The sequence below is a fragment of the Chiroxiphia lanceolata genome, chromosome 2, assembly GCF_009829145.1.
Source record: "Chiroxiphia lanceolata isolate bChiLan1 chromosome 2, bChiLan1.pri, whole genome shotgun sequence".
Classification (NCBI taxonomy): domain Eukaryota; kingdom Metazoa; phylum Chordata; class Aves; order Passeriformes; family Pipridae; genus Chiroxiphia; species Chiroxiphia lanceolata.
The window spans coordinates 73,168,207-73,195,602 of NC_045638.1; the positions used below are offsets into that span (position 1 = coordinate 73,168,207).

The following is a 27,396-nucleotide window of genomic DNA, read 5'->3' on the forward strand; positions in this document are numbered from 1 at the left end:
TCAAAGAGAAATGACCTGATATCCTGGTGGGGACCGATCTATACTCAAAAGTAAAATAAACCCTGAAGCTCTTCTAGTTTGTAGATGCTTCTAAACTTAATCATAGCCTGTTCATAATAAGCTAGAATTGCCTTACTTCTAAAAGGTGAGAAAACAGAAAACAAACCATTCTTTGGAAAAGGTATCAAAGCTAAAGAAACATGTAGTCTACTCACCTCCTCACTGTGGCATTTAGCTGCAGCCGTGGGCTATAAAGATTAAATTCCCGAGGCTGAGTAAAAAAAGCATTAAGTAATAAACCTCCTAGCAACAGGAGTCAAATGGGTGAGAGGGACTGTTCAAATATTGAAGTTCAACAAAAGTCTACCACCTTAAAGGCATTTCAGAAAATGTTTATGACCTGAAAACAAAAGGTCACATGTTCACCGCTAAACTATGTCCCTAAGCACCATGTCAATGTGTTTTTTGAACACTCCCAGGGATGGCAACTCAACCACTTCCCTGGGCAGCCTGTTCCAGTGCTTGACAACAAGCCTTTCAGTGAACAAATTTTTCCTAACACCCAATCTAAACCTCCCATGGCACAACTCGAGGCCATTTCCTCTTATCCTGTCACTTATTACCTGGGAGAAGAGGCTGACCCCCACCTCACTGCCACTTCCTTTCGGGCAGTTGTAGAGAACGAGAAGTTTCCCTTGAGTCTTCTTTTCTCCACGTTAAACAACCCCAGCTCCCTCATCTGCTCCTCATAAGATCTGTGCTTCAGACCCAGCTTCACTGCCCTTCTCTGGACACACTCCAGCACCTCAATGTCCTTGTTGTGAGGAGCCCAAAACTGAACATAGGACTTGAGATGCAGCCTCACCAGTGCCAGGTACGAGGGGTCAATGACTGTCCAGTCCTGCTGGCCAAACTACTGGTGATACAAGTGCACCCATCCAAGCCATGATCAGCCAGTTTCTCCAGGAAAATGCTGTGGGAGATGGTGTCAAAGGCTTTCCTGAAGTCCAGGCAGACAATATGCACAGCCTTTCTGCTAAGCAAGTCACCCTGTCACAGAAGGAGATCAGGTTGGTCAAACAGGACCTTCCTTTCACAAACCCATGCTGGCTTGCCCTTGTCCTGCCATGTGGCGGCACTCGACATGATCTGCTCCATGACCTTCCCTGGCACGGAGCTCAGGGTGACAGGCCTGTTGTTCCTTGGATCCTCCTTCTGCATCTTCTGGTAGACAGGCAACACATTTGCTGATCTCCAGTCAACCAGGACCTCCCTGGTTAGCCAGGGCTGCTGGTAAGTGATTGAAACGGGCTTGGCCAGCTCTTCCACCAGCTCCTTTAGTACCCTTGGGTGGATCCCATCTGGCCCTGCAGACTTGGGGGTGGCACAGCAGGACACTGACCATTTCCCTACACACGCTGCATGACAGGGCTTTGTGGTGGTATATAACTGGCAGCCTCCTGCCACCTGGTGAAAGCAGCATTCTCCATCAGAGCTACTGGAACCCTGACAGGACTCCCTTGATTTTATATTTTAATTCATTTGGTTATGGAGTTAATTTATAATTTAAAGTTAATTTATAATTTTTTCCCCAAAAAAAGAATCGCCCATGTAGAAAACAAAATTGCTATTTCTACCTACTAAACAAAACATTCAATCAATACAAGAAAATCATATTACAAATGCAGTTGTTTTGGGACTAGAAAAATATCAAGATATAAATATTTGAGATCAGAAGAAATTATCCCCAACTGAATTAAAATGAATTGTCCCATTCACAATAGGGAGCCTTGCGCATTACATCCCCTCACCTCTTCCCACACTTCTCCTCCCTCACCAGCTCCATCCTCTTTTTAAGTAACCTACCAGTCTGGTTGGGTGGAGATGGCACGTCACAGCTGGGCTGGAGCTCCATGGGCACTGTCGCAGCAGGTAACCGCTGCCTTCCAGAGCTGCTGCGGGCATCACCTCCCCTCCCTAAACCCACCTGCCCATTTCCATGAGAAGCTGTACCAGTCTACTACAGGGATAATTCAACCATCCACTGGTGTCTGGAGGCAGCAGCCACAGTGCTGAAAGGTACTTAATGAGAGGGAAGAGTGAAAAAGCCTGACAGCTGTTTCGCAGCAATTAGTCCAAAACCTACATAATGTATTGCTGGAAATTTTTGGGGGTAGCCAGTTCTTTGTTCTTAGAAATTTGCATAAGGGTTTTAGGGAAACAAACTTTTTACAGAGCATAAAGCATTTATGTTCTATGGTACAGATAGATGTTTTTATATTGTTACTCTTAATTTCTCATTAGGTACCTGCAAGGTGCCTCTTTCATATCCCCTGGTGAGACATTCCAGGTATAACCTGGAATAACACATAAGAGAGCTGACATGATTGACTCTGGATTATTTCTTCTGTTAGCATGAGTAGCAGACTGGAAAAGACCAAAGAATTACCACTGATGTCAAAGAGGGAAAATAGGCCACTAAACCTGCATTCCTGAACATTATTTTAATTCAAAAAATTGTGTTATAAAAGCAGTCAAGGTTGAAAACACAGTTATGTTACAAATACACAGATGGAAGGAGTATAGCTGCATCTGGATTTTTTGTGGTGGGGAAGATGCATAAACTCTGTCTCACTCCACCTTATCTCAACCTCCTTCCTCACAATCTACAGGAAAGCAGTAAGTAAGTGTAGTATCTAGCTAACTGATTTGCCAGAAACAGAGACAAATGTGAGGGCAAAGAAAGTTCTGGACCAGAAAGAGGTTCCTGAAACAAGCAATCTAAGGCATAACTCTCTCCCTCTTCCTGCTATCTTCATCACAGAAAGAACACTGAAGAAAAAACAAGTTAATTCTAGTAAAGAAAGAGGTCACACACATAGGTTTACACCACAGCTGTACACCAAGGCACAAACTAATACAGAACCCCATCTTACTCCAGTACATACTTTTCTTTCTTTATAGAACAGATAATCCAGACTTGATTTAATTTTATGGTGTTTAAGTATAGGTCAGCTTCTTAACTTGCTTTGTAGAAAACCAAGCCACACCTTGAATGTATTTGTATTTTGCATTCTAATCATATTACATATCTTTAAACTGGAGGAAAAAAATAATTTGAAACAGTGTTTACAATGTTGATCCCTGAACATCATGACTACATTCAACCACCCAAGTAAATATTCTGGGAATATAATTATTTCAAATCCCATTTTGACTTTAGTTTGTAGTCCAGCATGTGATTATTCCATTTTATAATCCCATTTTCACTTAGACTAAATTAAGGGTATAACTGTTGCTTTAATGTGAAAAGAAACAGAGCACAAGTACCCGGGAGGCTCAGACTGCTTCCCAATTTACAAAGCCATTCCCAGCACTGTTACATTACACCACGATCCAGGTTTATATAGCACACTATGAAGAGATTCTAGACAAACCCACAATACAATACCTCCCTTCATTCCACACTTTCAGTCGAGAGATCAAGTCCCTAAATTCAGCAAGAACAATTTTGCACTATATAAATTCTAGGAAAACGATTCTACATATCACCAATGGGGTTTCTGTTTCTCTTATAATGCAGGAGAACAGCAGGAAATGATCTTTCAGATAGGCAGATATGTATTACAAGGATCACAGCATAATTGTTTTATTGTTTACACAATGGTAAGATGCACATATGGACAAACAGTACACATTTAGAATTAGTTTCACAAATTAATACATTATAAGAGAGTCCAGTGGTTTAACATATTAATTATTTTAAAAAGCAGTAACAAAAGAATACAAACATTACAGTTTTGACTGCAGCCCAATAAAAGTTTAAAAACAGGTCAAAATCAAAATAAACCGTGAGCTTTATTTTTCCATGACATTAGAAAAACCACATTATATCCCTTCCTAAGAGACTGCTCACAAAGATGCAATAACATACAAGTACAAAAGTGAAGAATTCTGTGCTCAGTTTCCCTTAATTTTATCAGATCAAGTGACAAACTGAACATTTGTTGAAGAGCAATCACTGCTGAATGCAGACACTTCCAAAACATACAAAATGGTAATAACACTTCAACAATAAAAAGCAAATGACAACTCTGCATAAAAAGCAACTTGACTCCAAAGTTTCATGCTCACACTTCAATCCAGTATCGTTATTTGCAAAGACTCAATTGATCTATTTCCTCCTTAAGATATTTTTCCCAGATATTCCTAGTGCACACCGAATTGGAGATGCAGCACAACAAGCTATGATGCTGTAATATGCAAGACTCATAAACTACTGTTGCAATAGCTTTAACCTTTAAATTACATAATTTTCCCCCTCCATTCGTTAGCAGCAACTTATTGTACTATACCTTGTATTAAAAGCAGATATCCAACTGCTTTTAAGTCAGTGCCAGCAGTGCTAAGAAGCTAGTGAATCAACTTGGTTTTGGAACAGCTATCAGCTCATTAGCACAGCATATCCCATCTCCCTCAGTTCCAGGGAAAAGCTCATCCAGCCCTGCTTGCACGCAGACCTTCTGGCATCCTGAGCTTTCAGGTGAAATCCTGCAATACCCTCCCTCTTCAGCTCAGGAGAAAAAAAATCCCTAAAATTCAAACACTTTGGGAACATTACCTATGAAATGTCTGTGTCAAAATCTCAGATACTTCTTTAGAGTTGGCTGCTAAATGGGCCAAGAAAAAAGATTTAAAAAAAACAAAAACAAAAGAGCTACTAACTACTATCTACCGAACTTCATGAAATAGTAAACATTTTCAGCTGGTTTTAAACAACAAAAAACAAGAAGCAATGATGACATAGCCTAGGACCCACTATTTGAAACTCTGTGGGACCACAGAGCAACATGGAGAAACAGAACACACAAGGAAAAGGAGATCTGTCTATGGGGAAATGTATGCACATCTGTGTTTTATACATATATATATACACATACATACACACAGATGTGTGCACTGTACTGTATATATTTACATCCATATACACAAAGACACCCTGAAGTAGATTTAAAGGCCATATCCAAGAACAGAAGATATGAACTCTAGTATTTGTACTAGAATAGATTTTATCTGTACAAAAAAACCCCAAACAAATATGCATATATTCATATGGTATAAAGCTTATTAACAAAAAATATTCTGCTACTAACATTAGGTTAAATAGATGATTTTACAAGATTCTTTAATAATAATGCAGTATAGAACATTTCTAAAACTAGGGCCCAAAATAAAAATACATAAACGAGTTTCTATTCACAAGAAAATAGCTGTTCAATATGATTTAATTTTGTATTTCAGACAAGGGAAAAGTAGCAAAATTTTTATAAATCTCCTGGGATGCAATTTAATTAATGCATCAATCTAGAAAAATAGACTTTTCAGATGAACAAAGTTGATTCACTTCCCCCTCCCTAAAAGGGGTGCCTATCTTTTCCCTCGCTTGTTTCCAGCTGGAGGTTTCTTCAGCTGAAGAAGTTGCCCTCCTGTCCCAAAGCCTGCAGATGCAGGATTAGACACCCCGAATGTCAGGCCAGCTGATGCTGTGATGCCGGGATTGCTGAAGTTAAACCCAGATGTAGTTGAGCTCCCAAAGCCTTATGAAGGAAGGAAAAATATTTTAAAACATAAGTTATATCAGGACTGCAAGTCTGTTCTCCTTGAAGTTATGAACACCAGGCACTTTATTACCAGCATTTGTAATACTTTATACTAACATTGTAGAACACATTGCTACTGCACTCGGACTTGCCAAGAGAACTTGGATATTACAGCACTAACACAGCCTATCTCAGTGAGTGCAATTATATCCTAAATCACAAGTCTATTATACCATTATCCTACAACAGTAACACCCAAAACTCCCACTGAAACTGTACAACAGAAGAACCATTTTCTCGAGATTCCTCAAGTTCTCAGCATAAATATGCAGTGCACTTCTAAGGTGGGAGAGAAGGCAGAAGGTACAAGTGGACCATGGCCCACTCAGTTCACTCACAACAGATGAACGACAAAGCTGGAGTCTGAGCACCCAGTCGTCTTCCTACTAGCTTGGCTACCTTTTCCTGGCTTTATAACATGCATGGCACATACCACACCTTAAACGTGAAGCAGAAAAGGGTCAAAATCCTTGCCAGATTCTTTATATTTAAAAATACCTTTTATGATTTAAACTAAAAAGCAAAACTGGAGACAAAGCTTTGGAAAAACTGAATGACTATGTAAGCAAATCGTGTATTTTAACTCCTCCACCCTCCTCTATCAACGTAAACAAAGTGAACGTTTGGTTCAGCTATGAAACAATATCGGTTGAAGAAAATCTGCCTCTAGTTTCCAGCAACAGTAACACCAACTCATTTAATTTTCTTTTATAAATTTATATCACTTGTGAACAACCAACTTGGATAATAATTGCAACTATTACAGAATGCTAGAAATTTCACCAAGATTAGTTAATAAGAAGCAGAGCTTCATAACTTCTCTTTATGTTCTCTCAGGAAACCAAGAAGGCAACCAATCACACAAAATAACAAGTACGACACAAGCAAGTTAAGATTTTAACAAAGAGCTTCATGCAAGGTCTTCCATTGTACCTGGAAACCTGTAAACAGTTAAAATATTAAGAAAAATGGGACTGATTCACAAGTAACAAAGGGTATATTCTCAACATGCATTACTTAACATTGTTTCATTAGTTCTCTAGTAGTAAAGCAATCCTTTGATCACATCAGTATCTTCAACTCAGTGCCTAAATATTTTGAAAGTACAGAATTAAAAACCCAACTGGTTGTCTCCTCAGAATCCTGAAGCAGCTCTCACAAGCTTGTGTCTTCTGCTCTTAATCAGAGAGACTCATGAATGAAAAGTCTTTTAATAACCAAAACTGTGCTTGGTAAGTTACCTTTTTATTTCAAGTATGTACCTGAGATAACAGGTAAGCATTGCTTCCTATAGAAAATGGCATAATTAATGCCATTCATGGTAAAGCTGTATGTGATCTATAGTGCCAGGAGTTCAGCAGGCAACGGTAAAGTTTCATAAATTACCTCCACGTTGCTGCTCCTAGATGCAGGGATTATTTTGAAGCATGCAAGGAAGGCAGCTTGAGCTTTATTTGAGTAATATTAGAGTAAGAGATGCATAGATTATGTGATAGAAGACTGAAAACATGCTTGTTAATTTAGATACAATTTGGAAAGTAATAGCTGTTATGTTAGAAGTGCCATTTAGGGCAGCCATAAAAGTGTAGAAAGGCAGATGGGAAATTCATCTAAATGGTTTTGTCCCATCATAACAGCATAGCAAGGCCATGGTATGGTACTTCATTAAAAGTAAACCAAACCCTAAAGCTGAATACTCAAATGAAAAATCTTCAGGAAAAAAACCCCTGAACAAGGTATACATTGAGTCTTATTCCCATTGCAAGGAAAGAGAATCAGTCACAGAATAGTTCAGTTTTAGAGGGAAGAATCACAGAGTCTTGAACTATAACTACAATGTGGTCAGCAATTTCATTGTTGAAATTAGTATTATGTATGTGTAAACAGCCATTATCAGAAAGTAAATGACAACCTGCCCTTTGAAGGCACAGCCTTTGCATCTCCCTGAAGGGTGTTAAGAGGTTTTGCATCTCTGCTTCTATCAGCCCTTTACCTAGGTAAGCTAAAGATGGGTACACACCTCCCCATAACAGTATTTTTAATTTATTTTAATGCTACATGGATAAACAACAGTTCAGCAGATCTCAAAGCCAATCTATTTCTGCCTTCATCCTGCATATCACAATGGGTGCTCTAGATCTAAAAGTATTTCCAGGACAGCTTTGACTGATTTATTATAGCCTCTGTATCTAAAAGCTGCTCATAGAACCCATGGATTATAATCAGGTCCATTTTTCAGCAGTATGAGTATGTCCCGCCATGATCCCACTTGATTATCTCTTATCCCATTTACTGAGGTTGCTATTCTTCAATAAAAATAAGTCTCCAACAAAAATTCTGAACTCAGCTCTTCAAAGAATATTTAGCATCTGTTTTCACAAAAATTGTGTTTGTACACCCCCTTCCTCCCTTAACATTTTATCTATAAATTCAATGGTGATTTTTGTTATTTTCCCATCACTTTGAGAGTCCTAATGCCCTTTACAACAGCCCACTCACATCGGCCTTTCTAGTTGCCATTAAATAAATAAGAGTAGGAATTAAATGTGACTTGGTTTGGAGTCAGCTTTCCACAGTGCCAGTATGTGTTTCAGGGGGAATCTGGAGACACTGTTCCATCTTGCCAGTGTGTGCACTAAAGGAACTGAGAGAAGGCTGCTCTGCTTTTCATCTGCTGATACACTGGACACAACGACTGCTCCTGGATTAAGCCAAATTTACTATTAGAAGACACTCAAGTACTGTCAGAAGACTCAGATTTTTCTCTTCAAACACACAAACTGAAATTGAGAAGAGCAGTAATACCCCTAGAAACATCTTCAAATCTTTTAAAGCAACTAAATCTAACTCATACACTTGACAGAAGCAATTTGGAGATCTATAATTTTCATTCTAAGATAAGAACAAACTCATGGAAAACGTGGAGGAGAGCTGGGGCATTATCTAAGCAGCCTAGAAGAACAGGGTGTTGGAATACTTACTAGACATTAGTCTGGGAAAATATTTAAGATCTCATATCTAAACAAAAGCAGCAGCAACAGTAAATCCCATAACCCACATTCACCCCATTTGTCTAAAGAAATAGATTCAGAAACAGGACACAAGTATTATATGGTAATATAAACCAGACTATAGTAATCTATTTACCTACTCATAGCTATTACTCCTATTTAAAAGGTACATAGAGATGCAAGCTATAGAAGTTACTAAGATTTCAGACATTTGAGTTAAGGAGCAATAGGATCCATATTTTAATTTTATCACCCCCAACAAAATGAAAACAAAAAAGTGAAATGAATGCTGTGTAGTTCAATTGCCACAGAAATGTTTTCAAAGTGGTTAATGTAATCATTTATGAATATATACAGAGATAACATATGCATAACTTACTATTCAAATAGAGTAAGCAGTTATACACTTTAAAGGAAACCTTTGGGTTTCTAGAAAAGAATTTTAACTTTACTTGTAAATACAGTAAGTCAGATTACTGGTATATTTGTCACAAATTTATATACTAATTTCAATAGCTCAGTAACTGCTGCATTCAAGTAGCCACTGCTTTTCTGTGCCTCAGACTGCATCTGATACAATCTGATGCATCTGATCTCCTGCATCCACTCCTAATTAGAAAGACACCATCAAATGGGAAACATTAATGCTCACTCAATACTGTCTACCTGGGAGACCTTTAGCAGAACCTAAAAGTTGATCTGAAAATGTGTATTTAGTAAGTAAACAGTTACTTCACTGGTGATATACACATGCACCTTTCAGCATATTTGTTTCAGTAGCTTTCTTAGACTGAATGCAGCAGTTTGATTATAAGACTTTTGCTTTAAGATAACCTTGAATTTCAAATTAAAAGAAAAAAAAAAACCAACCTGCACTTAGACTTCCTGATGGCTTACTTGTAGTTCCAAACCCAAATGATGATGCTCCTGTGGCACTACTTCCAAACGCAGAGCTACTTCCAAATCCTAGTAGAATAATAGTAAAGACATACAGCAAAAAAAAATCAGACACAGCAATTAAAGACACATAGGTTTTGGGTGAGTATTCTAAAACCAAACATATTTGGTAAACAAATAGTCCTAAGATTACTGTCTCAAGAGTATTTTATTCTCAACACAGCGCTGTGTTAAGAAAAGAGTGCAAAGTGGAAAGCACTAGAGAAAAATACTACCTTCAAAATCCAAAACTGAGTAAAGGAAAAGCTATAAAAACAGGTGCTGTAAATTATCAGAGTTTAAGAAATTCCTGTTGAATTGCTATAAATTGACAAGAAAATGGTAACCAAATGGGCTAAAACTAAGAAAATTCAGATACAAGTTATATCACTTCTATTACAGAAAGCCATAATCTTCATCTACAACTCTGGGAGAAAAATTATGCTTAAAACAGAGTAAGCAATTTTTAAGTTTACATTTGGTTTATTTTAATGTCATGCCTCTTCCAGGCTATTGGAGATTAGCTTTATCTAGGAAACTACTGAATGGGTTAAAAAGAGAAGAGAAACAAAATTTTTAACGTGAAAAATCATCATACAAAGGACAGCCATAAACATATAGCTGTAATAAAACTCATTCCTTTAGTTTTGTAATTGTCCTTTATAATTGCATAATATAATTTTTTTAAGATTTCAAATCATGTTATTAATACAAGATCACTTCAAAGGAAAAGTAAATTGATACTTGCAGTTTGAGACAGAGGCCAGACAATAGGAACTGTAAGAAAACTATATTCTCTAATTTTGGCTGTCTCAAGAGCTTTTCCAAAAGAGAACAGTATTTGTATTTGAGGAAATTATGCTCCCATCTTAAGTTTCAAGTGTCAGGGAAAATCCTTTCATTTACTGCAAACTGAGCCTTTACTATTCCTTTACAGAAATAATTTTGATATTTTAAGACTAGTAAGGATTGACCACACTATCTGAAGCAGTGTTCCCTAGTGTTCTGAAATGTTTTAAAATCAAATGAGGTTTAAGGGTATATAATGGCAAGTATCATATGAATGTAAGATAGTTCATTTAAATGATACACTCTTTTGTCCTATCTAGGTTGAAATTGATAACCAATAATCAGGCAAGGTGTCTGCAATTATTTAATGAAGCATAGGATCTATGCTACATAACTTATATACTTAAATGCAAAAGCCCCTGTTTATCATTGACAAAATTCACAGAAAATTAATCAAGAGAGCAAATTTCCCCAATTAAAATGGTGTTTCCAGAGTATACATTAAAAATTGTCCCATTCAAAAAAACCCAAACCCCTAAGATTAAAAAAAACAATCAAACTTAAGTAATCATTCTGCTATTTTGTTTCCAAGAACACACCTACAGGCTATTTTGGAGGTATGTATTTATTTTTCTACTTGCTTCTATCAGATAGTCTTTTAGATTCATCAAAAGACAAACATTTTGCAGATCAATAATGCAAGCAAATACCTTCCTAAGCAGATAACTAGGAAAAAAAAAAAAGAATACAAGTCAGCTTTTTATGACAAAACTAGAAGCAGCTGAAAATGTTCTTTTATTTACATTGGTAAGACTGGTGAACAATCTTTACTCTATAATGTTTTTGGTAAAAATGGAAGAATTTTATAGGGATTTTTTAAAGGCATTTAAAAGACTGTGGGAAAAAAACGGTAAATTAGAAGTGATTTCCTTTTAGCCCACTATTGTGTTTTTTCTTGTTTAGGCGCATACAGATTTTCTTCTATCTGAAAAAGCTTAAAATCTGAAGAGAAAGGACATTGGTAGATTTAAAGATAATTTCAAGATGATTATTTAGGGCAAAACTCATGTAATGTTTAAATTACATCACCTTTCCAATACTGAGTGATGTTTCATTATTTTAAATACTTTGCAACACTTATTTGTATGTTTGGCTCACAGGCAAAATGTAGGAGTGTGGACTGAGGTTGCAGAGAAGAGAGGATGTAGCAAGAAAACCCACAACACGTTATGTTTGCACTCAGCAGATGTATCGATTTTCTTTGCAGATCTTATAAAAGCTTCAGAGGACATTAGTGTCTGTGGGAACCCCCAACCTACATAGATAGGAAATTTATATGCACAGTAGCTTCTACTAATCATTTAAATTCTATCTGTAATTCTACTACTGAGAACACATTATATTTAAATGAAAAGGTCTACATTAATTTTATAACTTTTTTAATACCACCTACTCTTTCACAGTCATGTGTCCTCCTGAAATATATTCCCCATTAGCATTATTAATATTTTGGTAAGTATTTTTCCCCTCGCTTTCAAATGTTGCTTTTTCAGCTGGAGGCAGGATTTTTTCTTCCACCTCAGCACTGAGGCACAGAGTGACTGCTAAAGCAAATCTATTTCAGCAAGCAGAATCCCAGAACTGTAGTAATTTTTTAAGATTCATTCTTGTCTCAATCCAAGCAGAAAGGGGTCCCTATAGTTAACAAGTGAAAAACTTATATGGATGAGCTACAGCATGGTCTAATGTCTCCGGTGTATAACTTGCATATATGTAAAATTAAGTCAAGTTGGAGTGACAAATGGATGTACTTGATGTACTTCCCTAGCTTTAAGAGCACAGTTTCTTTGTGTTTACCTCTTCCTGTTTATGCTGGGTTTTCACTACAATGGCTTAGCCTTAGCAACTCCTCCTGCAAGGCAGGAAGAAGCCTGGAAAGCACAGACCTCCCCAGTTTTAAGGTCTTTCCCTGAAACAGATCATCCTCCTAGCAGAGTTAAAGGTTTGCAAGAGATTCAGATGTGCAGAATAAATTCAATGAAAGATTAGAAAAGTTAAAGTGTACCTCCAAGGCTTGAAGAACCTAAGCCACTTGATTGCAAGCCAGTGCCAATACCTGAGCCGAATGGCGTTCCAAAACTAACTCCCAGAGATGGCTGTGGCCCTGGTATAAAAAAAATGAGAACAAACTTGCCTTACTCTTTCATAGTAAAGAGGTCCTTTATTTACTTATTCAAGTATTTGATAATGTGAACATCATTGCTTTCAACAAATCCCATTAAGATCCCAAATTTTACTTCATTAAAATTTCTCACTTAACTGACTGACTACATTCACCTAGTAAAAATCTAAGAAAACACTGATTGTAATAAGGTGAAACTAGTCAAAACTGATAACATAAGAACACAATTTAGTATTTTTAAAAGTTAACCAGTCTCACCTTAAACTTTAAAACATTAATCAAAACCTTGAGATAACTCACAAGTAACAATATTTTGCCACCTTATTAATGGAATCAGAGTAAGGGAAAACCTTTGAATTAAAAACATAAGAACTGACCCTAATGTAACTAAAACTGTATTACCTAAAGTTAATTTAATAAAGAGGATTCTTCAAAACTACTTAAGTATTCCATCCAAATTTAAACAGAGCACTAAGATAAAAAACAAGACAATGACTTTATTTTATTAAATTTATTGTTCATTTTTAAGCAAGTCAAGTACACAGTAACATGACAATCCATTTTTTTCCACACAAGTGATAACTGAGTTCTGTTAAGCTCTGCTACATAACACCATTCAATAAGGTAAAACCACCTGTTTAAATAAGCATTTACAAAAGGCACAGTTCTGTGTACCTTAATGAATTAGATACATTCAAAATTTCAGAGTCAGTTTGTTCCATAATTTAAAAAAGTTGACAGTACTTTCCCTGCATATTTGCAATAAGATGCAGGACTGTCAAAAAACAATTTCAGTCTGCCAAGATGAAATTTACAGCCTCAGTTCCTTTTTTTTCTCCTTAAACTTGGGGAATAAACAATCAACTTGCTAGCCCGTTACTAACACATTTAAAAATAATTAATTCTGATAAATAATTAATATATTTTGACAGTTTTCACAGTACAATCTTATATTCCTGTCTTTTTCAAACAGTTTCCAGTGCACTATTTAAAAAGTTTAACCATTGAAGATAAAATACAGTGCCAAACTCTTAATCCACAGACATCCACACCTTTGCTTAAGATACCATCTTCATCTTTGAACATACTTTACATACTGTATCTGTGAAAGTGATGATTTATTCAAATATTACTATAAAGCTCAGATGATTTCAGCCTTTTTCCTAAACCATTATCACACTTGGGCTACTTTCATTCAAAATTTCTTCCTTTCTACTACAACATTTCCCATTAGTAATATTTATACATTCCCATTAGTAATATTTAAAATGTGAATATTTCAAGCTTTTAAAATAATTTCAGTATTTGAATATCTAAATGGAAAATCATTTTGAATCAAGTGAAAGGCACTGTATATTGAAAAGTAACATTTTTTGCTAGGAACACAAAATTCTTATGTGATCCCAGCTGAATAACATCTGTATACTCGAAGTAGTGTTAAAACTAAATTTTAAGGGCAACTAAAGTTGTTAGCTTTCAGTCTCTGCTTAGCAGGGAATAGCTGGGAAACCCGAACTATTTTTTTCAACTTAAAAAAAGTATATCAGGTGTTGCAATTACAAAATTTCACATAGATTTCAAACTAAAAGTTGTTTACATCCAGTTTAAATACTGATACGTCTACCTAGCAGCTCTTTAAAAATAAGAAAAAAATTGTTAACAATAAAAAAAAACAAACCCCCCTACACAAATCAGTAATCTAATAAAGTAAAAGAATTCAAAAACACATATCCAGTTCCTTCTCAAGTACACAGGTTTCTGTCTCAGTAGGAGGCACTGTTAGTGGAAGACCTTTTAAACAAATCACTACAGTCCTCCAGGCCAAGCTTTTTACCAAATGCAACATGCAGTAAAAACACTATACTAAAACACCTCAGATCATATAAAACAGGATCTTATTCCTTAGGCTAGCAAGCTTTTCACTGAGCAACAGCGTATGATATTTGGTGATTTTGTACCATAATGTTCTGAAGGTATCATCACTACTTATAGTTCTTGTAAATAAACACAATCTTCACCAGCAAAAACCAAGCAAGATTCTTTGATGCCAAAAGCACTAGCAAAAAAAAAAAAATGGCACTTCTGGCTATTATAGGTACGAGACAAATTCTTTATAACAAGTATTTTAACAGTTTAAAACTTGATATATTTTGCCCTGTAGGGCATTTCAGTTTAATGAATAGGACCCATTACAGAGAGACCAGACAGGTCAGCCAGATTTCCTAGTGACATTCTGCAATTTTTAAATCACAGCTGGTCCAAAGAGTGAGCAAATTTAGTGTCACAACTTAGATCTGATTCTGACAAAGTAATACACTGGTTGATACTAATCTTGGTTAAAATTAAACTACACAGTAAAATTTTTAAGCGTTATAAGGATTTCAGTATCATTTCCCATTAGCACTTGAATCTCATACTGAATCAAATCAAAACATAACAAAGTATGCTAACAGCTTGATCAAGCTTTGACTAACTCTGTACTTCACCAGCTAAGGAGAGAGTAACTAAGTTGTTGGGGGATATTGTATTTTTAGAGGAGAAAAGGTGAGCTTGAAGGAAAGCCTTTCTTTAAAATAATTTAGTCTTACCCAAGAAAGATCAGTTTCAACCTCACACATTTACAGGTCTCACAGAATTAAAAACATAGAATGCTTGGAGTTGGAAGGGACCCACAAGGATCGAGTCCAGCTCTTAAGTGAATGGCCCATAAGGGGACTGAACCCACAACCTTGGCGTTATAAGCACCATGCTCTAACCAACTGAGTTAAATAATGACTCAGTGCACTAGGATTTAATTTCCTCTAAAAATCTTACTGTAGTCCAATCAATAATAATAGGTAGATTAGCCACCATCGCTTTAACTTCCATGCTGTTCAAGATTTCCCAGGGAAGGTGCAGGTGAGGCAGGGCTTAAAATTCCAGCTGCTATGGCACAAAAGCATAACCAGCCTCACTGCTATCAACAGAGCTGTGCTCGGACCAAAAACGCTAAACTAGAGAGAAAGGTTGTGTGCAGACAAAAGTTAAGCATAATTTTAATAACTCTAGCTTCAAAAAACTGCACAAAAATTGTGCTTCCATGTGCACACCACAGTCCTGGTGTCCTGATTATCCATCCCAGGTGCCCAGTGGAGTGCATCTTTGCTCCCTTTCTTCCATATGGCCAGGATCCACTGGCTTTATTTATTTCAATAGAAGCCAGACAAGTCTCGGCATACAGAGAGAACACAGGGTGCCTATCTACACCCAGGAACTGGCATTCCCTGATCCCACAGCTTAGATGTAGCTATTAAACTTTTGACTTCTGAAAGTAAATTTAAAATAAATTATTTTTTATCTTTTTCAGAGAAAGAACAGTAACTAACTCTAACTTCATCTTATGAAAGACTTAACCACGTAAACATCAAATATTTTTTTTAAAAAGACTAAGCATCCTGATTCCTCAATACTAGAGTACCATGTATTACATTTTAGTCAGAAACTTCACAGGCCAGATTAATTTTTTTGTTTTATTCTTATCTTCAAGAACAGCAACAGCAGGTCAGGTATTACACAGACACCCCCTGCCCCTTCTTTACATAGACCTCATTTCACAGCCTTTTCTCTCAGAACCTTCTACTATCCCTCATCTACCCCACTCTTCAGGATCTAGGTCTTGCACAGAAATATGCTAATTTTAACTTGTAGAAGATTGTATTATGTTATGATTTGGATAAACTAAGTTAAAACATGAAGCATTTGCAGTTCTACTGCAGCAAATGGCCATCTGAAAACTCAAACAAGGAAAAGAAAAATAAGAGGGAAAACTAAGATTCCTGCAAAACTGAAAGAATAGATTCTCCTCCTTTTCCACTAAAACTAAGACAAAAAGCGGTAGCCTTAATCTGAAACTGGGAGAAAGTCAAGCACTGAAATCAGTAATTTAGGAAAACTATGAAATGCTCCCATCCAGCATGCTTTTAGGACTTCAAGACATCTCTGAAATAGTTTAGGCCTGACTAATTCTATTTTTGAACTAGAGGGAACTCAAAGTACCTTTTCTATTCATCTAACCCTACTTTTTAAGAGTTTTAAGTATTCTTGAAGTGCCACTTAAAACATCAATCTATCTCTATTCCTCCAGGTCTTCAAGTAAGCTGCATGGAGGGTAAAAGTATTCCAACTGAAAATGTAGCAAAAAAATATTGTCACCTACGTCTGTTGGTACGTTTGATGTAAGTTAATGGCCTTGCTCTATCTGCATCAATCGTGTAGTTGGCACATTTTTGGCTTTTGAAATACTCAGTTCAAAACAACAAAAAAAAAACCCCCAAAACCCCCCCCCAACATAAAATCAAAAATCGAAACCAACCTACACACACTCCCATTTGCTCCTTTCACTATAAAATGTTATAGTATTGTCACCTCAGTTCTGTTGGTAGAGGTCAATTCTGCCTTTTTTCTTCTTTTTTTTTTTTCCTTCCTCTCTTCACTCCTATTCCTAAGAGAATATTCACAAAGTCGTGCCATAACTGGCATAAGTTTACTGAAGTTATTAGCAGCTCCCTTGAATCTGGACTAGTAAGTCCAGGAACTTCAAACCCCTCACCTCAATTCATGAAAATGCAGGCATGACTTTTAAATGTGACATCCCAAGTGTATGTCTTTCATAAAGAACTAATCCTGTAATGACTGTAAAAAGTATTTAAAAAAACCAAATATAAGACAAGGAAAAAGATCAAGAAAGGGTGAACTACTTTGGCAACATTAAGCTGCACAAGCCACAGTCCTATCTGTATTAAAAACCCTGAAGTGTGACATTATCTCATGTTTTCTATTTAAAACCATACATTTTTGTAGACATCATTTCAACAAAATTTCCATGGATTAACACAGCAGCAACAAAAAGACTGTGGCCTGTGACTGAAATGTAGAAGAGAAGTATTTCATAAAGACTTTGTATTTTGTTGTGTTCAAAATATTTTGGCATATTTGTCATTTAAATCCATCTCCTTGCTGTTTAGAAGAGCCAGGGCTGGAAGCACATTGTATTTTCCTCTTAAGGAAAAAGCAAGGACAGTCTAATAATTTGTCAAACTTAAGGTGACTGCTGCACAAGTTTTTAACTAGAATCATTCAAAATTTAACTGTTGTTATAAGACAAGAGAAGGAGCTAATATGACTTTCAGTACACCTATGATAAACATTTTAGAAAATACACAGTGGAATGAATGTTTTTCATAATTTGCTGACATAGACGCATATCCACGTTCAAGTAAAATTAAATGGAATTTACCTCATTTCTGTTCAATGATGACATACTAAGTCAGTTCTCTACATTCTGGAATCCCTCTCAGAGAGGGTTGGTTAGTATAACAGTGTCAATTAAGGTGCCTTAAGTTATTTCCTTTGCCATACATATCCATTCTTCATTAGCAGTGGGTCATAGATTTCCTCTGTTTTGGTCTTCCTCTTACACGCGTGCGGAACCACTGACCCACTCTACTTCCTCTACTACTTATTCACAACAGCAGAATGGCCAGCAAAAACTGCTCCAACACCACACTGACAAAGGAGTTGGCTATAAAATAAGCCAGGCACCTGACTTCCTATTCTACAGATGTTTGCTGCACTATCCTTCCTGTTCTGCAGCATTTTTTATTTTACAGTTCCAAAGTGCTATATAAAAATGCATTGTTAATTTTACATAGGAAAAAGATAGTATGCATTTAGATATTCTCTCCTCGCCAATTTAAAGTAATTTACTATAACAATACAGTTTCTGGAAAGAGGTTATACTATGTGTATTCAGAGACGTTACTTAAGAGTGAAGACTCACATTCCAAGGGGTAAGTTAGAACAATACAGTAAATATCGCTAATACAAGTAAATTCACAAGATTAAGTATCTGTTGTATAATTATTGCTAAGTCTACCCTGCATTTTTCTATTGGCTATGTATCAGTAACTTTGCTTATCACAACGTTTAGATTTTTAGTCTAACACACAGGAAGACTTCATATAAAATTTTACACAAATTTACTATTGTGGCAACACTAATAATCTATAACTTGAATGCACTCAGACCTGTAGCAGGCTGTTGCTGCTGAGTAAGTGTTGCAGCCATCGCAACGGCTGCTGCATTTGGTATGTTGCTGAAAGGAGTCGGTCCAGTGGTAACACGTGGCGCGCTTTGCCACTTCTTAGCTTCTGTTCGTCTTGCCTCAAACACATCCATTGCATCTCCCAGAAAGCTTTTCCTGTAGCCAAGGTATTGGTCTTTGAGCATCTGAAGGGGGTGGGAGGAAATCATTTTAGTTCCATGTATCTGATATAAACCCTTAACTTAATAAGGAATAAGGAATAACATTTCCTAAAAAAAAAAAACAAAAAAACCCACAAACACAAAGCCCCCCCCCCCCCAAAAAAAACCCCACCGAACCAACAAACATCATCACCAAAACAAACAAGAAGCTCCCCCACAACCCAAAAAACCCCAGTCGGGCTATGAGCTAGAAAGAACTGGTTTGCATCAGGTACAGTCAGAACAGGTTCCTTAATTATGCATTCAAGCATAATAGACTAACATACTAAATGGTATCCAAATCTTTCAAAGTTGGTGCAAATCAGGACAATTCAATTTGTATCACTGTACTAGCTGATCTAAGAGGCAAAATAAAGACACATTACTAGCTTATAAAATAACAACTCTTTCTTCAGTGCTACCCTTTCTTCATGGAGTCTGCTTTTGCTCCCCTATATCACCTTCACCTGTCTTTCCTTCCTTTCACTTTTGCATTTCTTTCTTAGCACAAAGCTAAAGAAACTACCAGTATTTTAGAATTCACTCTTGTTTCTGATGCATTTCATTATTAATATTACACAGTCCAAATGCAATAGATCATTCTGCCTTGGGGTAAGAAGTAGTCCAAGCCTGTTGTCTTGTGCCCTCCCCTCCACTTGCCTATGCCCTCTCCCTCCTCAAAACCCCACCACCTTCTGTGGCAATACCAGCAAGGCCTGTTCATCATGAGCAATTTCTACCTGTCACAGATGAGGAAACTAGGGGTATCTTAGGTAACATAAAAAGTATAAATAGTTTTAACTAAATAACTGATGACTTCCATCTTACAACAGAAAATCTTTAAATGCAATATACTTATTAAAGAACAACAGATTCAATTTTATGGAAGGCATACTACGTTCTGTATTCCTGGTCAAAGGTATGCTTGTTTCCTAGAAGAGGAGTTTACAGTCCAAAAATTCTGACTCGGGATTTGAACAGCTGTAATCCCAAATCTACCAGAAACACCAGGCAACACACAAAAGAATAACTTCACTATCACATCAGGAGTACTGTCTTTGGAGAGAAAAGGCATTTGTAGAACTCTGACGAAATTTAATACAATGCCATACTCACTGCTCTAGGAGCTGACAAATGCCATGAGACATTGTAGAGCAGTTCTTAAGGTTAATCTGTGCTGAATAATAATAGTAGATAATGACATTACCTACTCAAATTGTGCCCAAGCATATTTTACTTTTCACTGAGCTGGGATACAGAATGCATCTACATGTTCATACACTATATAAATATATTTAGCAACCCCACGCGAAGATGTTTCAGGTCATGTGTTGGTTGTTTTTTTGGTTTGGTGTGTTTTTTGTTGGGGTTTTTTTGTTGTTTGGTTTTGGGGTTTTTTTGGGGGGGGGGGGTTGTTTTTGGTTTTTTGTTTGTTTTTTTTTTTTTACAACTTCAGACCTTTGAATCAAAGTGTATGTGCAAACCAGAAAGCCTACTTTGGGCAAAGGAATGAATTGTGATCACAGCTCTGCCTTCACAAACCACATCACAACCATCAGATAAGGGAGAGACAGCAATTTCAAAACTGCTCTCATCTCCCAGCATCTTGTAGCTGATAAACTAAAACAGATGGTTATAATGACATCTGACACTTTAGCATTACATTTGTTTTTCTGTTTTTTGAAGCTTTATCTTTGAATTGTCTTCCAAAGTATCAGCATTCATTTCTACCAACTAGACTAAAATCTCAAAAAAATTTCCCAGAAGAAGCTTAGAGAAGGAAACAATTAAGATATCTATTTCCATTAAGGAAGTCACTTAGCAGAAACAAACACTTGTACTCCTCTCCAAGTTGGTTTGTTTTTTGCAACCAAGAAGGGTTTTGATGTTTTCAAAAAAATTATGGATTGTAGAACAGTAACATTTTGTCAACATATCCAGAACTGTAAATGGAAAAAATCAAGCCAGAGTCCATAATGGAAAAAACCCGACCTAACTAGGACCTTTGATACATAAGGATTTTTTCACAGTAGTCTTTTTTCCTTCTATACATACAACTTACCATGAAATCCAGGTTCAAAGAAATTAAAATAGCCAGAATACAATTTTAACCTCAATTCTTTGATATGCTGAAAAATCTTACATATGGAAACTTACTTTTTTTTCTCCTATTACCTATTTGATCAAGAGCAGATTTAAATCATCTTTGTTTGAGATCAAGAGGTCATTAGGCAAAAATCAAAATATAAAAGCATGAAATCAAAGGCATTTCAAAAACTGATCAACAGTTATAAGGAAAGGAGTTAAATGAAAAACATTTTGTAACCCAAGTGATTGTGGCCAGTTGCTATCATTACTACCAGTAAATACTTCAAATTAGACTTCAGTTGAACAAAAGTTATTTTTTTAATCAAAGTACTTCTCTAGGACAGTTTGAAAATTTTTAGAAGCAGTGAAATTAACAGAAGGGGGAAAAAAAGAAAAAAGAAAACCTAAAGATATATTTTAAAAAAACAACTCTTTGCAGTCCTTTCACTAAATACACAGGAACACATGAAAACAACATACCTTTACATTTTCATGGATTGATTGAAGTTGTGCAGCTAAAGCTACAAATGTTTGATAGATTTTCTGCATAGCCATAGACAAGTCTGTAAGAGGCATGTAAAAGGTTGGTAAGTGACAATCTCATTACCAGAAGATTTCGTATTTATACTAAATTAAGAAGCTCACCCAAAACCCATAGAGCACAAGCATGTGAACAAGGTAATGTCTATAAGAAATACAGGATTACAGCAATTGGGTGACACAAAGCTTCAAACTATTTTGAAAAATACTCTTTTCTCAGATTTATTTTTATATATATAGTAAATAGTTTCCTATAATTCCATCATCCGCAAAGCTAAAAAATAATATTTAAACTAACTTTATCCAATTTCAAAGGAACATTTTCACCTTATCAGCTTTTACCTATATACAGTTAAATGAAATTTTCTTGTATTTGTATATATTTTCCACTCTTTCTGACTTAAAGCACAGTTGAGTGTTCAGGTGATTTCGTCAGAGACAGCAGTAGAATGGAAGATTTATTTACATTTAAAAGACATAATTTTAACAAGCATCATGGGAACTCTTAATCTAGCTCAACCCACAAGCACATCATAAACAAAGAAAAACAACAGGGAGCTTCTTGCTTACAAAAGTCTTGTATTTAGGATATCCCACTTCCTACAAAGATATAAAAGTATTTTCAGGGCATTGACCCAACTAACATAAAATTTTAGTATTAAAGGGGAAATCTCAAAGATTTCGACAAAATGAGGCATCCGCTGACAAAAAAGTGCTTTTCTCAAAGAAGCAATGTACAAAAGTGGAGGACAGAAGAGTGCTGAAGTGATCTTTTATTGCAAAAAGATCAGCTGCATTTCCTCTGAAGGATGCATATAACCGACTGAAATGCAAATAATAGCTATCAAGTTCTTGAAGATGCATAGTGTAGCAATGATTCTTGAACTGAAAATGTCTGCCTGTCCATAGGGAAAATTCTCCATTATAAAACCAAAAAACTGTGGAATTAGCGTCATGCCACCCTGCAGGGTTGTGGAGGCAGTGGTGTCTAGGAAGACTGGCCACAAGTTTCCAAAGACTCTGGAGGCAATTTATTGATACTGAATACTAGACACTTCAAAATTTTCAGGACATTCTGAGTCATGGAGTCCTGCATGGCAAACTACGTTTTTCCTGTATTGCATATGTAGTCTTTACCATACAGTGTTGTCTAGAGCACTACATCATTTGTTGACAGTATGCTCGTACTGGCACAACAGATTGAGCCTTGTCCACACAAGCAAGGAACCTTTAGATTCTAGCAGAAACTGCTGAAAAACCTTAGGAAAATCTGTGAAGGCATCCCTCTCGTACTCTTGATGAACAAGAAGGCCACACAGAAAAAGAGAGGACCCTCAGGATTCAGTAGATTTTCTACTCTGCAAGCTAGGTCTACACAGTCCTCTTTCTTTTTAACATATAAGGTCCATAGTTTATGTACCATCCTGTGATGGCAAGACTTTCAAATATCGTTTAGCACAGAAAGACATGCACTTGAAATCACTGCTTATTGCAGGACCTGTATCTAAAATGGCCCAAAAGATAAAACTGTCTATGATCACAGGAATGGTAACCAAACAGTAGAAGACTACTGTCCAGAGGTCAGTATTCTTTAACCAGAAAGGTCTTCTCAAGATTGAATGATGTGGCAGCAAACAAGACTAAATTTTCTTAGTTGATCAGAGCTGAAGGCAATACCAACAGGCTCCAAACTAAGGAAAAGTTCCCATTTTGATCTAGAGCTGGCAGAGGAGGCACTCCTATTTGCCTGGTCAGACAGCCCAGCGCAAGACAGAAGGTGCCAGACATCACCTAGATGCTGGAGGGAGATGTGGATGTCAAAACAAACCAAGCTTACAAATCACACCTCAGAAACTGGATCCATCTTCAAAAGCTCAAGAACCTTTATGAATTTAACCTTTAATTCCAAATCCTTACATCGAAGAACTAAGGAATACATCTGAACACTAATTTCTGTACATTATATGAGAAAAGCCAACGATAACAAGAGAGGAGATTAACTACTAAGTTTATGTTAAAGGTATAAGTTTGCTTAATTCTTCATGTATGAAAGATTAAAACTGAAACGTTTACCTTGTGGAGTTATGTGTGAATTATTTGCTTGAGTAGCAAGATGATTTTCCAGTTCTTCTATTTGTTGCCTGTATTGCTGCAGTTGTACTTCAAATTGTTCAACCAAGATTCTGAAGTAGCTAGATGAGTAAATCAAAGAAATTGTATAATTATACTTCATTAGTTTGCCAATACTTTTTATCTGATCTGTATTAGCTGCCAATTTTCCTTCAATTAATTGCAGTGTTATGTTCTATGACATTTACTACTGGAAGTCTAAGACACTAAGATAAATTAAATGCAGAAATACAACACTGATTCTATGAAGCACTCCATGCTACAAGAAGCAGAAAAAAATTGTAATAAGTTCACAGAATCACAGAATGGTTAGGTTGGACTAGATGACCTTGAAAGGTCCCTTCCAAATCCTCTCCCATAAGCATGGATATCTTCAATGAGATCAGGCTGCTCAGAGCTCTGTACAACCCGACCTTGAATGTTTTCGGGGATGAAGCATTCACCACCTCTTTGGGCAACTTTTTCCAGTGTTTTACCACCCTCATCGTAAAAAAGTTTTTCCTTATATCTAGTCTGAATCTACCCTCTTCAATTTAAAATCATTACCCCTTGTTTTAACAGGCCCCCTAAAAAGTCTGTCCCTGTCTTTTCTACAAGCCCCTTTTAAGTACTGAAAGGCTGCAATAAGGTCTCCTCATTTCTTCTCTTCTTCAGGCTGTATCATTGACTATTTTTTACAAATAGCAACTCACTCTGCTGGGGCTGTATTTTCGTGCTGAAGACCAGGAGGAGTTTTCTGAGTTCGTAATGCTATTTCTGCATTCTTTAGCTCCTAAATAAATAGGGAAAATTAATAAAATATAAGGTTCTGTATGGAGTGTTCAAAAAGAAAAATAGCTAGGACTCTACTATTTGTTCACATAAAGTATTTTCTTCATATATTTATGTTAAAATCATGATAGAATCTGACCAGAATTTCTCCAAAGAACAGACTGCTAGGAAGTTGGAGAATTACAAATACTAACAGAAGTTTGGGGAAGGAAAAAAAGATAGCACATACTGAAAGCACTCAAAAGTTGAGAAAATATTACACTAAGCTGTCAGAGATAAGATCTTTCTATTGTACTTCAGAAATATTGTTATAATTACTGAGGACTAGAAGGGAAAAAAAGGAACATTCAAGTGCAAGGAAGTAACACACCTAAAAGAGAAGAGACAGAGCAAAAAGGATTATTTTATCTTTTTAAAAAAATATTAACTAGTTTAGAAAAATGCCTCTCTATGGAAATGATCATGTTATGCATGATAATTACAACATACACTTCTGTTTAATATTTCTAATAACTCTACCATTAAGAATTTCTCAGTGCCTGGTTCTGTGAATATACTCAACTGCATCATGTACAGAAATACAAGAATATAATTAAGAAGTTTTTTGTTTTCACAGAAAACTGTTGGCAAGGCACAACTAGAGAATAAAATACAGAAAAAAATCAACGTTTTTACTTTAGAATAAAATATTACTTATTTATATAGCAATACTTGACATGTTAGATGAAATAAAAAGTGGTACAGAACTTCACCTGAAAAGCATTTGTATCAAAACTCAAGCTCAAACTGTCTGCACAGCTAAGATGCAGACTGGTGGACAGAGCCGTGACTCAAGTTCACTAAATGAAAACTAGTGCTAATTACAATATTTTGGTTCCTGAAATATTATGGGGTGTTTTTTTGTTTGGTCTTTTATTTTCAAAGTCATCAGAAGAACATATAACTTGCATTTTTGCTGCTCCGGAGTCCAGTGCATTGTTACAAATGTGACTTCACTAGCAGCTGAATATATTACTGAAACTGAACTAAAGTGGGCACACATTCCCTTCTGTTGCCTCTGCTAGGTAGGAATGTTTTCCTGAATAAAAGTCATTTTTACTGCTGTTGTATTTATCTCAAAATACTGACATCACAGATTTCAGTCTCCCCCGGTAACTTCAAATAGATCAGAAGTGATTCAATTTTTCATTTTCTTTACAACTGTTTTAGTTTGGATGCATGTGTTAACTTTACTGATAAAGAAGGCTAGTTATCCTACATGAAACAATCAACATACAAACTCTACATAACAAAATTTATATTAATTTATACCTGTGCAGTTTCAACTTTCAGCTTGTCAATATTAAGAGTGTTTCTCTGTAATCCACTGGCAACTACAGACAGAAGCTGTTTCAAAGCTTTAATGTCTTCTTGTACTTTAAGCATTGCTTTAGAGGACATTCTACTAATTTCTTCCTGAACTTGCTTTTGTTCTTTCACAAATTTCCTGGGAAAGGTAAAAAGAGGGGGGTGAAGAAGAAATAAACGTAACATATTGAATCTGAAGTACCCAACTGTTTACCTCTTGGCCACATTACTTAAACAGCTATTTTTTTTTCAAAACCAAGTACTGAACAGTAAAATTACTGTATGGCACAGTACTATCTTAACTTCTAGCATGCTAATACTGTAAAAGTACAAAACAGAAACGAAAACAAACCCCTCCCCCAAACCGTTAACTTCAAATAGCAAGTGTTTAAAGATGTTATGCTGAATGACAAACTAAGATATCTTTAATGCTATATATATGTAGTAATATATAGCATCTATATAAAAGCTATTACTATTTTGAACTCACAAACACAGTGACATGCAGCCAAGTCTACAACCCATGCCCTCCCTGCCTGAGGGAAGGCTCTTTTGCAGTTCTCTACTCCATACGAGAGTCGCAATATGGACATAAGGTTCAATACTAACTATACATGTGCAACAAGCCTAATACTCCTAGAGAGAGATGGCTAAGATTCTAAGGGCATATTGTTGGGCAGGTCCATTTGCATAAATGCATGAAAAAGCGAGACTGCAAAAAAGCCAGACTAAGACTTCAGCTACTAGAACTATCCAGAGTACTGTTCTCAAAGCTGACCTGCCAAAAGGCCTTGGGCTCCATGCAGCCTCCAGGAGGGTGTTCCTGACATAGAGCATCAACAGTACTTCAGCTAATCAATTATCACAAATAAAAACCAGTACTTACTGTAGATTTTCTACATCTTGACAGATTACTGGAGGTAGATTTTCATCCTTCAGTGCTTTGTTATCTCTATGAGAGACAATGAACGTTTAGATGGCGCTTTCATATTGCCAAACATTTTTGCATAACTACCAAATATCACTAAAACATTCAAGTGAGTGATTAGTTCTGCACCCATTGCACAAGTGTTGCAGCTAGGAATGATTAGGATTAATGCACACTACCGATACTAAGCCAGGGTCCAAGCCTGCGGTGTAAGCATTATACACACTTGCAGAAACCATTTTCCGGACCAGATGATCAGCCTACAGCAGCTGCCAAATAAGCTGTAGGTGTTGCATTTAAAAGAAGAATTGCCACATTCAAAATGACGAACCAACACTACTAAATTGCTCATACTGCAAATGTTGGTTATGTACATTTACTCTTTTTTCAGTATCAAATCAGTAGAAAAGCTAAAATATTTTTTTAGCTGTTTTCTAATAAAACATGGACTGCAAAGAAAATCTGACACTTACTCTGGTCTTGTTCCTGTTTTATCACCTAGAGAAATAAAAACTGTAGGTCAGAAATAAAGCTTTGAAGAACAAACAAAACAAACTTAATAAGATTTTAGGGAAGAACTAATGACTACATCTGCTTGGTTTCTCTTGATAAGCAGAACAGATCAGACTAGTCATAAAAGAAAGAAAGTTTTAATTTACACCCCCTTCACAGATAACTGTCTTTTCACAACCAATGCTTCAACAGTTGAGGTGTTAATTTCTTGGCACACCG

The 27,396-nt window shown here is 36.2% G+C and overlaps 1 protein-coding gene across 2 annotated transcripts in view; it reads right to left on the minus strand.

Moving 5' to 3' along the window:
• NUP58 (nucleoporin 58) overlaps positions 1–27,396 on the minus strand; it is a 41,526-nt gene that overhangs the window by 270 nt on the left and 13,860 nt on the right. The window contains exons 7-16 of one of the 2 annotated variants that reach the window (XM_032680996.1): positions 27,138–27,162; positions 26,623–26,688; positions 25,701–25,875; positions 24,311–24,390; positions 23,562–23,680; positions 21,429–21,511; positions 18,644–18,845; positions 12,462–12,560; positions 9,542–9,637; positions 3,621–5,597 (exon numbers count right to left, since the gene is read on the minus strand). In XM_032680996.1, the coding sequence (XP_032536887.1) occupies positions 5,428–5,597; positions 9,542–9,637; positions 12,462–12,560; positions 18,644–18,845; positions 21,429–21,511; positions 23,562–23,680; positions 24,311–24,390; positions 25,701–25,875; positions 26,623–26,688; positions 27,138–27,162 (1,115 nt within the window). In that variant the 3' untranslated portion in view covers positions 3,621–5,427. Of the gene's footprint in view, positions 1–3,620; positions 5,598–9,541; positions 9,638–12,461; positions 12,561–18,643; positions 18,846–21,428; positions 21,512–23,561; positions 23,681–24,310; positions 24,391–25,700; positions 25,876–26,622; positions 26,689–27,137; positions 27,163–27,396 lie in introns of those variants that run through there. The other variant, XM_032680998.1, reaches the window with a different exon arrangement.